Source organism: Macaca thibetana, chromosome 3, assembly GCF_024542745.1.
Source record: "Macaca thibetana thibetana isolate TM-01 chromosome 3, ASM2454274v1, whole genome shotgun sequence".
NCBI classification, from domain to species: Eukaryota; Metazoa; Chordata; class Mammalia; order Primates; family Cercopithecidae; genus Macaca; species Macaca thibetana.
This window is the reverse complement of record NC_065580.1, coordinates 2,645,110-2,660,880: the sequence shown is the minus strand read 5'-3', so window position 1 is coordinate 2,660,880 and position 15,771 is coordinate 2,645,110. Positions and strand designations below refer to the sequence as shown.

At 42.4% G+C, this 15,771-nt stretch overlaps 2 protein-coding genes across 7 annotated transcripts in view; one reads left to right on the top strand and one right to left on the bottom strand.

Annotated features, from left to right (window-relative positions):
* Positions 1-6,531, top strand: part of RNF32 (ring finger protein 32) — a 36,347-nt gene extending 29,816 nt beyond the window's left edge. For all 3 annotated transcript variants that reach the window (XM_050785726.1, XM_050785727.1, XM_050785725.1), the window contains exons 8-9: positions 4,345-4,512; positions 5,195-6,531. In XM_050785726.1, coding sequence (XP_050641683.1) covers positions 4,345-4,512; positions 5,195-5,431 — 405 coding nt within the window. In that variant the 3' untranslated portion in view covers positions 5,432-6,531. The remainder of the gene's footprint in view (positions 1-4,344; positions 4,513-5,194) is intronic.
* A 4,047-nt stretch (positions 6,532-10,578) lies between these two features.
* Positions 10,579-15,771, bottom strand: part of LMBR1 (limb development membrane protein 1) — a 211,306-nt gene continuing 206,113 nt past the window's right edge. For 3 of the 4 annotated variants that reach the window (XM_050785718.1, XM_050785719.1, XM_050785720.1), the window contains one exon: positions 10,579-13,209. In XM_050785718.1, coding sequence (XP_050641675.1) covers positions 13,124-13,209 — 86 coding nt within the window. In that variant the 3' untranslated portion in view covers positions 10,579-13,123. The remainder of the gene's footprint in view (positions 13,210-15,771) is intronic. The other variant, XM_050785721.1, reaches the window with a different exon arrangement.

The following is a 15,771-nucleotide window of genomic DNA, read 5'->3' as shown; positions in this document are numbered from 1 at the left end:
TCACATATTATACGTACTATAATATACACATAAACTCTTCACAGAAGAAAGCTGATATATTGATACCTGACAAAAGAGATTTTAAAGCAAAGGCGTTTATTAGAGAAAATGGTGTAGAACACCACACCGAGCAACTGTAGCACATATTTTCTTTCAAAGTACAAAGATATCATTATAAAAACTGACCATATACTTGTCCCTGATGCAAATTTCATCACAGGTTGAGACGTTTATGTTTTGTAATTTCAGCTTTTGGATTTGGGGGTGCCTGTGCAGGTTTGTTATTGGATGTATTGCAGGACGGCAATGTTTGGGGTACAGATGATCCTGTCACCCAGCTCATGAGCATAGTACCCAAAAGTTGGTTTTTCAGCCCTTGTGTCCCTCCCCAGTCATCCCAGTATCTCATGTTACCATCTTTATGTCCATGTACTTTAAGAAACTTAGGTGGTATAGAGTATGTTCCCTGACCACAGTGCAGCTGAGGCTAGAAATAAATGTTTTTAAAAAACAGAAATCTCTCACATTTGGAAATTAATAAACAGTTCTAAATAACCTATTATAATGGAAATTAGAAAAAATTTCAATTGAATAGCAAAAGTACATAACACTTGTGGAATGGAATATTTCATCAAAACTTGTGGAAAGGATATTTGCGTCTGCCATGCTAGGTTTTCTTCTGTGGAATCAAACACCTGAGTGTGGAATTAGTTTGTGATTCTTATGTATATTAACATACCCTAAGCATTTATTTGCTTTCTTGCCATATTACACCAGTTACTATTAAGACTGGAGCACTGAGTGTGAAGGGCCACTCTCCCTGAGATTTATTTGGTATATATGCAAAATCGACAAGTCTGTTTTTTTCAACAAGCGCCTGCTATGGTCAGTGCACGTACTGAGCTCTTGAGAGGGTTTAAAGGCGGGATGTAATGACAGATGCAAAACCCTTTAAAAACCCTGGATGGTATTATCAGTGTTATGAACAACACTCCTGGCCCCAGGATCTGACGTTCTAATAAAGGAGATAGGACCTGTAAGCCACAGCGACTGAGGCAGGAGGAGGCATTTAGGTGACATCAGTATTGGACCTCAGAGTCTTTGTCATAAATAGGGCACTTAGGAGTCGCCCAACACAGTTGTTCAGAGCATATGAGCTCTATTTCCATTTAATGCGTTTGAAGGAAAATGTACTTTAAACAGTCCTAATGATGCTGTCTTTGGAAGTTTACCTTGAGCTGCAAGTAACTCATTCATGTAACATCAGGACAGCTGGGATTCCTCCAGGCATCCTGTAGAGAGAGAGGGACACTCGCGTATGATAGAATATATGCACACACAGGTGATACTGTAACATAAATGCATATCAACGTACGTAGGTATGTATATGTGGCCCACGCACTTACTGTGTTCCTCAAGTGGCTTCTGAAAGCTCACTCACAGCGCTGCCCATGCTTGGAGTTGGGAGGTGACACCTCAGGAATGATCAATAATGCTGTGTTAAATAACTTTGCATATTTAAAAAATGTGATCGGTAACTTCTGTGACCCTGGTTCTTCAACCTGAATGGGCCTCAGAATCACCTGGAGGGCTTGGAAAACACAGATTGCAGGGCTTACCCCACCCCCCACCCAGACTGCCCTCGGCAGGCCTGGGGCAAAGCCTGAAGCTCTGCTTTTCTCTCAGATTCCCAGGAGCTGAGGCTGCGGGTCTGGGCCCCACTTTGAGAATAAACATCCAGATCATATTGATCATTTCACTCAATTTATCAATCATTCCAAATAGTATTTTTATGTTCAAAACTCATCTCAGAACATGCCGCACAACTTGAAACACTTCGCAAGGTCTGGATAGAATGTGACCCTTTCTCTGAGGTATAATTTTGAAGGAAGAAAAGATCTTGCTTTTCAGGCATATGTGGAAAGTATCTCACACTTAAAAACAATTTACAGAAAACCTGAATTACAAAGCATCAATTGGAGGTAACTGTATATATTTCCAAGTAATTTTTCCTTTTACAACGTATAGAGAACTCTTCTACTTTCAATAATTTATTTAGATATTATTAGATATTTGAAAGGCCAAGGAACAAAGAAAACTAAAATTAAAGCCTTAGGAAACATTACCAATTGAAGACCCTAAATTAAGATACAGCTGCTTGGCAATTATAATTACATTCAGAGTGAAAGAGAATTTGACTCATAAATAGAAAAGCAGCTTCCACCGGGCTTCCAAGTACGGCTAATCCCAAAACACAGGTGCCTGGAAGATCCTCAGCCACCCCCTTCATTCAAACCCCAACCCTTGTGGACCGCCTGCTGTGTTCACAGAATGTTCTTTACTCAAAAGGATCTCTCATCCTTAAAGCCAATACTCATTCTTCTAACATCCCAGGGACGAAGGCAGCTCATAGTCTCCACAGCACTCGACCCCGCGCTGTCTCACGATCTTTTTGCAGAAGGGAGAGAATTGGAAGAGAACTCCATGTCCTCAAAGGCACCTTCCGAAGTCTGGGGACTTAAATACACATGATGTTCTGCCAGGTGACCTTCTGCCAGGTGACCTTCTGCCAGGTTGCTCCACATTAAATAAAAAAAAGAAAAAGAATGTGAGGTCTCCGGTAGACTAGAATATTTGAAACCTGGACAGTCATGGACCATCCAAAATGCATTTTCCCCATCACACATCTAAATGTATGAGATCCCCATGGGCCCTCTTCATTTCATCCTTCTTTGGGCTTCAAGCCCGATTCCATGAAGCAGATGTAACTGCTGAATCAGGGCACTTCTAACTGCTGGACAAAGAACCCTCGAATTTCAGTGACTGAAAGCCGGAGCTTCCGTCTCAGGACAGTTCAGGTGTCCTGACTTGCAGGCAACATGCCGGCCTGTGGGGCTCGGGAACTGTCTCCCTCTGTCCTTCATCTGCCACCCCCCGGGCCTGGAGAACACCCAGAAGAGACACGAGCCACGTCCATCTGGAAGAACTATTTCACGTGGACCCACCTGGGCTTGGGGGAATGGGAGATGTCATCTCTGGGTGAGCCACAGCTCTGCCCTTGAAGGGACAAGCAAGAGGGCAGGCAGCGTGGCTGACAGTCACCATTGGCACAGCCTTTCACACACCTTACTCTCCTTTGCTTTACATTCGTCTTCACGCTTCCTGAAAAGGAGCTGCTGGTGTGGCCCTGAATGAGCTACCTCTCCGAGCCTCAGATGACACTGGTGACCGCTCTGCAATGACTCAGACCTTTATAGTGTAGGATGGCTTGAACCTGGGAGGCCGATGGTGAGTAAGCACTGATGGCCCCACGCACTCCATTCTGGGTGACAGAGCAAGATGCTGTCTCCACCAAACCAAACAAAAATACCAGAAAACCAAAATACTGTATTCAATTAATAAACGTTGAAGTGATAATATTTTGGATATGTTGGGTCAAATACAATATTAAAATTAATTTCGCCTTTTAAAAAACTTAATGTGACTGCCAGAAGTTTTAAAATTACATATGTAGCTCACAGTACGTTTCCATGGGACAGAGCTGATCCTGCAAAATTCAAATTTTTCTCTCAACTTTTAATTTCAAATGTGTTCCTGCTAATGGTCAAAGCTCACAACCAAGAAAACAGCAGGGGAGGGAAACAATATACCCTTTTCCCCTACCCTCCTCCATTCTTTAGCTGGAGCCCTGTAAATTAGACAAAAAGCTTAACAAAAGAAAATTACACAGATTTACTTAATAAGTCCATTTGATATGGAAGCCTTCCTAAGGCAGTGGAGACCTGCAGAGACAGTGAGGCCTGAGCGCTTTCTATGCGAGGCTGGACTGAGGACGCGGAGGACGTGGAGGCTGTGGGGAAGCGTGCAAGGGGAGTGAGCTGAGGGTGGCGGGTGGGAACCACGGCAGGGCCTGTGTGTGCTCAGCCTACTCCCAGCTCCCTCTGTCTTTGGAGACGAGGGGGCCTCTCACAGGAGGGTCCTGTGACCCACTTCAGGGGTGGGGAGAGGTCAGATGGTCCCTCCTGCAGCTGTCATTTCTCAAATTCCTTTGGGAAGGAATGTTTTTTCCTTAAAATATTCAGTGTGCCAAGGTGCCCTATTTTGGGGTAGTGTAGTCTGAACCCCATTAGATAGGGGTTCTTGTGGTCATCTGTCCAGATAGATTATCTGGATTTATAGTTAAGTAAGTTAAGTAAGATAGACATATATCTATTTCCCTAAAAAGTATTCTTTGAAGACAGAGATGAGGAAGGTTACCAAAATAGATGGTCAGGCTCAAGAGCGTTTCCCTGCGACCTGCACCAAGCTCGGGTGTGAGCCTGACCCTCCCTCTGTCCTCCCCAGTTCACAGAAATCAGCCACCGAATCCTGTGCTCATACAACACCAACATCGAAGAGCTCTTTGCAGAGATCGATCGGTGCTTGGCCATAAACCGAAGCGTTCTTCAGCAGTTCGAAGAAAAATACGGCCATGAGATGACAGAAGAGGAATGGGAGAAAATCCAAGTACAGGTGGGCTTGGCTGGCGGCCTGGCGACCAGCGGACTTGGCTGCAGCTGGGGAGGCTGTGGGGAGCAGCTGGTGGCGGGAGGTCGAGGACTCACTTTGGGGAGCCTGGGAGTGTCGGGCCCCGGGGTAACCTCTGCCCCATGGTAGGACCTTTGTCGTGGCTTTTAGGGTGACGGCAAAGGACCCTTTGGTTTGAAATTCTGGAAGTTCCTGTTGTATGATGCTGTTTTGTGAACCGTGAAAACACCGAAGGGAACAGATCGCCTTCCCAGGTTTCCTGAAAGTTCCAGCTTGAAAACGACCATGAGATGACTCAAGCCAAGGCGGGGAAAACTTACTTTAAAAACCATAAAATTAGGAAATTTGGGAAAGTTTAGCAGTTAGTCAAGTGTTTTGAAAAACAGTCCTCTTGATTGCTTACTTAAAAGGAAATATTAATGTTCAGCATTTTAGAAAGTATTTTTGTTTCAAAATTGCTTGTCACAGGTGGGTTACTAACCCTTTCCACAGTTCCCAGGAGTCACAGAGTATATATATAAAATCCATGTGATTTTAACACAGAATGAAACTTCCGCATGTTTAGAAGACCCACGTCTCGGGGCACATGATGCTCATTTCAGTTTAAGTCACTTTCTGCTGTGATGAAACTAACCTGTGTGGCCTCCTCCTGTCCCGTGTGCCGCAGGCTCTGCGCCGGGAGACCCACGAGTGCTCCATCTGCCTGGCGCCTCTCTCCCCTGCGGGCGGTCAGCGCGTGGGGGCGGGCCAGCGTTCCCGAGAGACGGCCCTCCTGTCCTGCTCACACGTGTTCCACCATGCGTGTCTGCTCGCACTGGAGGAGTTCTCCGTGGGAGACAGGCCTCCTTTCCATGCCTGTCCTCTCTGCCGCTCCTGCTACCAGAAGAAGATTCTTGAAAGTTAGGTAATTCTGAGGAACAAAGTTTACCATCATTTTGGATGAACTGCATGAGTTCTGGGTTAAGTACTACAATGCAATCTGTTTCCCAGGGAAATAAGCTATTGGTAGTTGTAGGAAATCTAAGTATATTTTAAAAGATGACAGCACATCTAATTTTAGTCTTTTGTCTCTAAAAAGTAAATTTCAAATTTATGAGTTGAATCACTTGAAATATGAATGGCAAAAAATGAGAGCTTGCTTGCTTTTAAAAATGGAGGTTAAGAGACAGCTAGTGTCTGACCGACACTCCTTACAGTAAGTTCCAAATGTAAAACACTCCTTAAGTTCCAAGTGTAAAACACTCCTTAAGTTCCAAATGTTTTCCACTAAGACTTTGTCTTGAAGTCTTTGCCATTCCTAATATTCCTTTTGTAATAATTGCTGTATTTGTCATAAAATATGAAAATATTCAGTTGTATTCAACATAAAAAATGCAAAGTTTAATGTCTTAGAGCAATAAAGACTGTTTTAGTTCATACATTAAAAAAATGCGAACCTTTTTGGATAAGAATTGTTTTTGTCACTGGTTTACTATTACTGGAAGCTTGGTTATTTACAGTAACCAGTTACAGTCTTATCAGTTAGGTTAACCCTAGCCAAGTAACAGGTAAAGCACCAAATCTCAGTGGCTCGCTGAAGACACATGATTTCTGAGGTGTCCAACCCATGTCAGCCGTGGGGTGAGGCAGGGTGAGGGTCGGCCACGTGTGACCCTGGCTCCCTTTTGTCTTGTGACACAGTCTCCTTTGCCCCAGAGTCCCCAGTGAATCCTCCCACTGCTGGTGGAGGGGCAGGAGGACATTGTTCCAGGCCACGCTTGGAAGTGGCGCTCATCACTCCAGCCACAGGTAACTACAAGGGGCAAGGAAAGGGCAGGGTGTGGGCCTAAGGGGAAGAAGCCAAGTGGGTGTACACATGGCACACGCTCAGAATAAACCAGCGTCTAAGGTGAGAAGTACCAACATTTCTATTTTTATCTCATTCCTTAGAAAAAATACTCTCATGTGTTTTGTGATGTACACATTACATAGCTACATATGTATCAGTTATGAATAAATATGCATGTATTGTGGTGTGCTCAAACATTTTTTAATGATGTATACCATCAAAAAATTTGGAGACTAATTTGGAGAATGCTTTAAACAATGAGTAAGCACTTTTATTGTAAGAGAGCAGAGGGAAACTGAATCACAGAACCTCAATTTTCTGTAAGCTGACATTTCTCTCCCCATATTGTGACAGGCAAAGCACTGGCATGTGTCAAAGGCCGGGGCAGTCCGATTCTGCTGCCCCAAACTTTGGATCTAGAGGGAGGGACAGTCCCGGAGATACACGGATCATTCAGTGATGGGAAGAGCCCAGGAAAGGCTGTGCCTAGGGCTGTGCCCAACACTTCTTCCGGGGCTTTCTCATGACATCCGTGAGCCATGCCATGAACGCCTTTCCTGCTTATGTTGGCAGAGTCCATTTCTATTCTTTGCAACTAGTGCAGTACTTTACTGACGCAGGAACTAGTGTTAGTTGTAGGCAACAGATACTCAGGAAAATCGGTGGGATGAAAGGCAGGAATGGTCATCTGACTTCACTGAGGATGAGGGTCATGAAAATCCCATGAGTGCTGAGAGTAGTCCAGGGCAGCCTGTGACAGTTAACAGAAAATCAGGTAATTTTCTTACTGAAAAGTGGCCATGGAATGGCACGCCCATGGAAGGCTTGGGAGACCAAGTTGCAACCACAGAACCATAAAAAGGACCCGAGTGAAGTAGCTGCTTCTCTGGACAATTTGAAGATAATGACACATTGTCAGGTCAAGTCATGAAAACAGTGCAAGCTTTTACACAATTACTCCACAGCCTCATCAGGTCTCTTCTATGAAAATTGGGACACTGACCAAGAAAGAGTGGGGCCTTCAGAAACATGAGTTCATGGGAGGACTCGGCGGACAGGGAGAGCCCTGTCTGCTGCCCTCATTGTGGCTTCCCGGTCAGCTACCGCAGTCCCTACGGGATGCGGCCGTTCCTCCCTTATTTTAACAGGTTGTAACCCAGTTGTCTGGAAGTCACCTTGCAAGATGAAGCCACTTCTTGTGCCTTCTCACACATCCCTTTTTGCCTTTAAATCCACTTAATTAGGAGCCTGCCATTCCACGAGCTGGGGGAAATCATTAAACCAGTATCAAGTCCAGAAAGAGAATTCTTAGAGAATTGTGGGACTGGAGGCATTTGATAAGAATAAAGGTTATAATCTAGAATGAGGATACCTGTCATCAATCTTTACCAACCAGGTAATAGAACTGTAAGGCACATGACTGAAAAAGAAACTGAAAACCTAAAACAAAGAAAAAATGAGACTGCGGTTGTACTGGCCTGTATTTCCATCCAGTTCATCTGCCCACTATGAGTGTGACCCCAGGCAAATGTCTGCAGCTTTCTGAGTGGCGTTCCTTATCTGTAAAATACAGGTGTGTATTTTCTGCTTCGCATGGTGGTCCTGGGGGTGACTGTGGGACCACAGAGCACTCGACCCTCCACACCACACCCCAGGCCCCTCTCACCACCCCTGCTTCCAAGTCTTTGATGAGATTCCACAGTAAAGACTAAAAAGAAAAGAAAAAGTAAATCACTCTTCAGACTGAAGGAAAGCTAGGCTAGAGAGGTGGCGAGGAGGAAGTGAGCAGGAGGAGACGGACAACGCTCCACTTGTCACTTAGTTCTCTGATTCTACTGTGAAGTCCACACAGAAAAACAGTGGATGACTTCAAGATGCTGTAAAAGAAAAGCTGCAGAATCACTATAACTAGCTACAGCAGTAACAAATGTGCTTGGTTCTGAAGCGTCAGTGTTTGTAGGCAGCATCGTTCATCCAATAACAGCTTTTCAAAGGGAAAGGAAAGCAAAGGAGAAAATATTAGAACAGCCACAAAACGGTTCTAGTAAGTGATAAAACCTCAGTTCTCAGATCCACAGCCCACAGGTGACTCTCCACCTCCTCACGCTCAGACATGATAGATTCTCCTACATCGCTCTGGTCCTCTACAGCCACTCACAACATCAGGGCCGCCCTGCTGTTCTTAATCCAGGCTCATGAACTTGACTTCTGTAGCACTTTTAGAAGTAACAGCAGAACACCATAACCAAGAATAATGAGGCTTTGTCTGAAGTTCCTATTTGATTACAGTTAACCTTGGAGAAAAATGTCTCCGAATCAAAGAACACAGAATTGGAAGCTGAATAACTTCTCTTGAAAAGCTAAGTTTATTGCCTAATATTCCTTCAAGACATGTGGATCAATCACCAAGTTTTGAAATTTTGTCTATTTGTTAGTTTTAGGAACTTCTATTTTCTACAATGCAACAGGTAATTTGCATACACACTACTTTTGCTTCAGTGATATTTGCAGCAATAATTTTTACCTAAACAATATTCAAAAACCAAAAAAACAAAAAATACTCCAAAAAGGTCTTTGTATTATTTCTTCTTTCAAACCACAATCCAAAGGGATGCTTTTCAAACTGAAGTTTGCCATCTATTAGGAGGCCACAAGGTAACTTAGTGTCTGTCTAGTATTTTTAAAAATAACTAAAACAGAAGGTGCCAGCATGCACACTTAGGAAAAATGGGTACTGTCTTGTTACATTTTTGCTTATATGTATCTGAGAGAGAGAGAGAGAGAGAGAGAGAGAGTGTATGTGTGTAATGGGTTATCTCTTACTGTGGTCAAAGAGTTGAAAGCCACTGATGAGTAGTCTCTGTCTGCCAGTAAATTAACCAGATGCTAACAGCGTTTATTCTTCCAAGAACTCTGGGATAAGCTGCCCAGACCACAAGTAGGTGCTGTTCAGTCCTTTTATGGAAAAAATCAGAGAAATCAAACAAGTCTAAATAATTCAAGTAATTAAATAAAATACATGCTATCAATTATTGATGCTACATTTTGGGTTATAAGAAATTGATCTACCAATAACTGCACAACAGAGAAAGAAAATATCCATTTCTTCCTTAATTCAGCATTCATCAGAATTATTACTGCCCTGTATAAAACTGAAATGGAATTAGCCTACAAATTCCCTTAAGTTTTAGCCATGAAGGTATTTAAGATGGAAAAAACAGAAGTATAAGCCCCACATATAAATGCTTATAAACCAAATATGAAATCACTTTTTGTAAAACTTTAATTTCTAAGACATTTTAAAGTCACACTAAAAGTATCTCATCGAAACAAGAGATAACAGTGTGTAAACAAAACAATCTGTAAACAAAAATGTTTACTAGTTTACTAGTGTGTCCAAACGTTACTTTTAAAAGTTAACATTATACCAGTTTTTTCAAGTTTAAAAAGTAGGTGCTGCATCTATGTTCACATTTTTTTAAAAACCTGTAATAATTCTGCCTTTGGCCGGGCACGGTGGCTCAAGCCTGTAATCCCAGCACTTTGGGAGGCCGAGACGGGCGGATCACGAGGTCAGGAGATCGAGACCATCCTGGCTAACACGGTGAAACCCCGTCTCTACTAAAAAATACAAAAAAAACTAGCCGGGCGAGGTGGCGGGCGCCTGTAGTCCCAGGTACTCGGGAGGCTGAGGCAGGAGAATGGTGTGAACCCGGGAGGCGGAGCTTGCAGTGAGCTGAGATCTGGCCACTGCACTCCAGCCTGGGCGACAGAGCGAGACTCTGCCTCAAAAAAAAAAAAAAAAATCTGCCTTTGTGCATTAAGTAACGTGCTACCAACAAAACAAGCACATAAGAGCCTGTACATGATGAAAACCTGTGTCCCTGGCAGACGAGGCCTTCACTGAGACTGCAGGGAGAGCCACGGGCACCCAGCAAAGTGTGGGAAGGCTGCATTGCCGCTGAGAGCAGGTACACATGAGCCTTTAATGCATGTGCAAGCAAAACGCCAGAGGCTCCATCCATCCCTACTAACCAGCACCTTAGTGCAGCAATTTAAGGAACTAACATTAGTGTATGTGTGTGTACAATTTTCATGTAAAGTCTCATACTTAGAGCTCTATTTTTACAGAGAATGTACATAAAGCTACGTAAATAGCAAATCTAAGAAGTATCTTGGAAAATCAGTAAAAATTAATACAAATGTTATAATCTGAAAACGTGTAATTGTAAAATAATTTATTTAAGTATCGCAGAACCAATGAATACGAATCTGCAAAGTTTCCCCAAGAAACTCTGAAACCATAGTGCCTAATGCACTTTAAAATCGATACTAAAGGAGAGAGAAGAAAAGGACTGTTTGATTTGATATAGTCACCGGTGCATCCCCATCCAGTCAGAAACAAAACTGTAGCTCCAGAATTGACCCGATGATGAGCATCTGCAGCTCTGCCTTCCAGGGTCTATCTCCTTTCACTGGCACGCAGGAACTGCAGTAAAATGAAGACCCCCAGAGCGACTGTCCTTACCAGGACTCAGAACGTTTGGCCTCTGTATTCTGGCATCCATTTCTGGAGTCTGTCATACAAAGCAGCCTCCAACCTAGGTCCAGTGGAAGCTCCTGCATTTGGAGTCAGTCTCTGGAGAGGCAGAGCTTGGGCATGGGCTCTGGAAGAGGCTCGAGGAACTGTGATTACGCAGCAGCCCAGGGCTGTAACAATCTGTGTGTGTTCTCAAGGCTGAGTCCAGAGGTTCGAAGCCGTCCTTCCACCCCATGCACATTCTTTGTTTCAACAGCAGTGACGATGCCTCCAGGAAGTGTACTGTACTCTGGGCTTACAAATCCAAAACTGGCTTAAGTCCTTGGATGGAGAGAAACTTCCAAATGAACAAAAAGTTGAGCTAAACATTGAAAAGTTTATTACTTAAAAGTTTTCAGACATTTTACAAGTATCTAGGAACTCTTTGGATGTGCCCTGAAAGTGGTGCAAGCGAAAAATGACATTACTCTACTCCTGAGTTTCTTTCTGTTCTTCCCTTGACTTCGTCTGCTCAAAGTACGGATTCCAAGTTTCACTAAAAATGAAACCTTGCTGTTAATACTTCAATAGGCATAACAATGAAATTGGAAAAGAGCTGAATTTTATTAACTTTTTAGGTATGTCGATTTTATGCTGAGAAATTCACCAGTACCATACTGGTGGTATTTACTGAAGGTTGTTTAGAATCACAAAATGAATGTTCTTTTATTTTAAAACCAAGCTGCATTTTAGAAAGATGTGAAGCGCAGAAGGAAATGCAGAGGTATAAATAAGGGGGAAGTATACTCAACGAAGGTTATAAATATACAGAATAAAGTTTCTCATTATTTTGGTTTAAGTGGAAATTTCTGATGTCAAATAGACACAGCCTGTTTTTCATAAATTTCTCCCAGAAAACCTTTAAATTTAACAATTTGAAAAAAATGTTTTACTTTCGTCTGAACACAGACAATCTATTTTCATACACATAGTGCATGTGAACATATTTATATAGTAGATTGCATAACTACGAATTGTGTACAAATGGACCCATCTCGTATTTTTGCATGCACAGTTTCCGGTATTCTATCCTAGTGGATGGTTAACACAGAGTACAATTTCATAGATTTTATTCAGTAGACTTAAAGCCAAGAAACCATCCCAGTAATTATTTACAATTGAATAACTGAATGATTATCAGATCGTGTTATACTGCAAAACTGTTCTTACACCATGAATGGTGATGCTGTGAACTTTGGATGTTAAACTGGTAAAAGTTGGAGGCTTCAAATGGCATATGCAAAAGTAACCAAAGCCTGAGGACTATGAGGAAAGGAGGAGTTCCACCACTCGCCATTTATAGTTTTCATAAGCATTACAGAAGCACAGGGAATTAAGTGATCTTTGAAAAAAATGCTTTAAAAAACTGCGTATACATATAGCCTATAAGGCAAAAATCCAAGTTACAAGTGTATTAAACACTGGCAACTATGTTATCAGAGGTAATACTGAATTATATACATAAACTGTCATTAAACTGTGATTACGTGATACTTCCTACCATAGCTTATTAGACTGTACAACAGAAGATATTCCTGTGGCTCTCTAAGGCTCCAGGTTTAAAAGAATTTAGTATTTTCCTCTTGGCTCAAAGTCTAATCAGTATCATTCTGTAACATAAATCAGAAACTATGCTTTTTGCTTTTAGGGAAATAAGAAACATAACTGCAACCATTACAGCTCCAACACACACTGCAATGATGATATCTACAAACAGTTCCTATTGCATTTGAAAAATGCATTTTCTGAAGAAGCTTCACTTAGTACCAAGGATGCATTTCAGGTTGGCTTCTACATTCTGAATAAAGTATATAATGGGATTTAAGTAAATCTTTAGAAGTCCCAGAGTTTGCCTTTTCTAACATTTTCATATCAGGTGAAAACAATTTTTTCATATGGATGACTGTATTTACCGATATGAGAAAATGTCTACAGAAGAATGCGCTGTTCTATATGGCTCTAAGGAATCTGCATTTAACTGGAAACTACAGGGTCTATCAGAAAGTTAAATTTAAAAAAAGATCAGCCATAGCCAAGTTCTTTGTAGACTATGAAAAAAAATGGCACTGATAGGTCTAGGTTCTGAAGAGGAGCCAAGGTTGAAATGGAAATGCTTCTACGTGGGACAGGAATGTCATGAGTCTGGAGTTCTCAGGTCTCTTGGTTGTAGAAGACGCCGTCTGTGCATCTCACAGTGCTTTCTGATGCCCATTTACAGAAGGCTTGGCTGTTTCTGAATCCCTTGAAGTATTTGATAAATGAAGTTTATGAAGCCCTGCAAAAAAATTAAGAAAATGGTGAGAAATGATATATTGTTGAGTGGCTGGGAAAGGGTTAGGGTAGGGAGAAGAGATTTACAAAGCTCAGTTTTACTTGGGAAGCTGTGAGGTGCTGGCCAGATCCCCCTGAGGAATCTCCCTACTGGCAACTTCCCTCTGAGGATGGCCTCAGCTGAAGACAGCTGCAGGGAGGGAAGTCCTGCCCCTTCCAGGATAGCACGTGAGGGTCCTAAGAGCCTGCCCGCTTCTCCTCAGTTCAGTGGAGCTCTGAAGGGTCATCAAAGTCACAACATCCCCGAGGGCCAGCGGAGGCTTCTAGTGTGACTGCATCATGACACAATTCCTCTCTCTGCACAGCCCCTTCCTCTTCCGTTTCCCCAACCCGGCTAACAAACCTCTTCCTGGCAAGCGGATTCCCATCTAAAGTGTGCTTCTCAGGGAACCTAACCCGAGACAGACAGGTTCCCACTTTCATTTTAAAATACATGCACACAGGCTGGGCATGGTGGCTCACGTCTGTCATCCCAGCACTTCAGGAGGCTGAGGTGGAAGGATCGTTTGAGCTGAGGGGTTTGAGGCAGGCCTGGGCGACAATGTGAAACCCCATCTTCATGAAAAACACAAAAATTAGCTGGTTGCAGTGGCTCATGCCTATAACCCCAGCACTGCGGGAGGCTGAGACGGGAGAACCGCCTGAGCTCAGCAGGTTGTGGCTGCAGTGAGATGTGATCACACCACTGCACTCCAGCCTGGGTGACACAGTGAGACCCTGTCTCAAAACAATTTCAAATAAAGTAAAATAACACACACATACACATATGCAGGAAAATGTAGGGAAAGCCACACCAAAATATTAACATGTAATTAAAAAGAAAAGAATGGAAAACATTACCAAAAAAGAAAGAAATGACAAAAGAATAAATTGAACATAAATAGTATCTCACTACCTAAAGGTATTTCACAGAATACAAAATTATCACTATCTTTTAAAGTTACATTTATTTCTCTCTGTATCATATAACAATTATTTACGTGATATATCTGACACCAACACTGCACAGACCAACACTGCACTCTCACAGGGAGAAGAAAACCTAAGAGCTTCTGTGGCACCGGAGCTTCAAGTACTTTAATGAAAACGAAAGACAATGACATACAGGAACACAGTCAGGTGTTGCTGAACAACAGGAATACACTCTGAGACATGGGTTGTCAACTGGTCACTGTGATACCATCACAGAGTATATCTACACACACCCAGGGGGCACAGCCCACAACATACCTAGGCTGTAGGGTATGGCCTATTGCTCCTAAGTTACAAACCAGACAGCATGTTACTGTACTGAGTACTGTAGGCAACTCTGGCACAATGGTAAATATTTGTGCATCTAAAAATATCTAAACCTAGAAAAGTGACACATTGTGCCAGGACATTACAACAGCTACCAGGTCACTAGGTGACAGAAACTGCTCAGCTCCACTGTCATCTCTGTGGTCTGTCACACGGGCAAGTGGTCCGTTACTGACCAAACGATCACTATGTGGCCTATGACCATACACAGCAGCACTTCCACAGAACAGATGTTGAGAAAATACTTATCATGAAGCTCAGACCTTTCTGGCATCTCAACAACTTACTTGGAAAAGACTTTTCTCCCTAAAATTTCACATGGTAACTGACCTATTAGGCAGTTTCACATCACTCATAAACTAATATCGCACTCCAAAATCTTTCTGTCACCTGCATATCTTAATGAAAGAAAAGGTAAAACTGAGCCTCTCTACGTCTGAATGGGAAGGAAAAAAAGAAATCAATCCAAGACAAAACATGGTCTGGTCCCAGGAATGACAATAGGAACCCACAGCTGTTGGAGTTGAGGAAGTGTGCTAAAATAAAGCTTGTTAGAGAAGGGACTGAGTGAAGACAGATGATCGATGCGGTATCCACCGACTAAGCTGAAATGAAGTCCCCCTTTTAGGATAGATTATTGGAGTTCACATCTAACACTTGGGGGTCACGTTGGTTATACATTCTGAGAAACTCTGATGTCCCTCTTCTGCAGACAACTCCAGAAAACATCTCGTCCATTACCACCGTCACCAGCTAAATTTCTAGTGTTTAGTATGTGCTAGATATTCTCTGAGATGGGTACTATTATTATCAATGGGTGGAGTAGCAGAGGGGAAAAAAAAACTCTACAAAAAAAGAAAGAAAAAAAAAGAAAGGGGCTAGCTACTTCACAACCAAATTACCAGTCTCAGTGAAATCCTTATTAAGATCTCAGATCATTCAAACATTACATATACTTAATAAGACTCTTTTTCTATGTATAAATTGCCCCTTAGAGCACCCCAAAGAATACTGAAAAACATTTGGGAAGAAAAGTAAATGTATCTATTAAGTAGTTTTATACAACTCTTGCTCATTCTACTCTCTCCTATGGTCAATGAACTGACATGCATATAAGGCCTTTTATATCAGGTTAAGTTATGTTTTATTACTTTAACAAAGGCTTTCTTAGCAAAATGATGTCCAGAATACCTAATTCAAAAGCTAA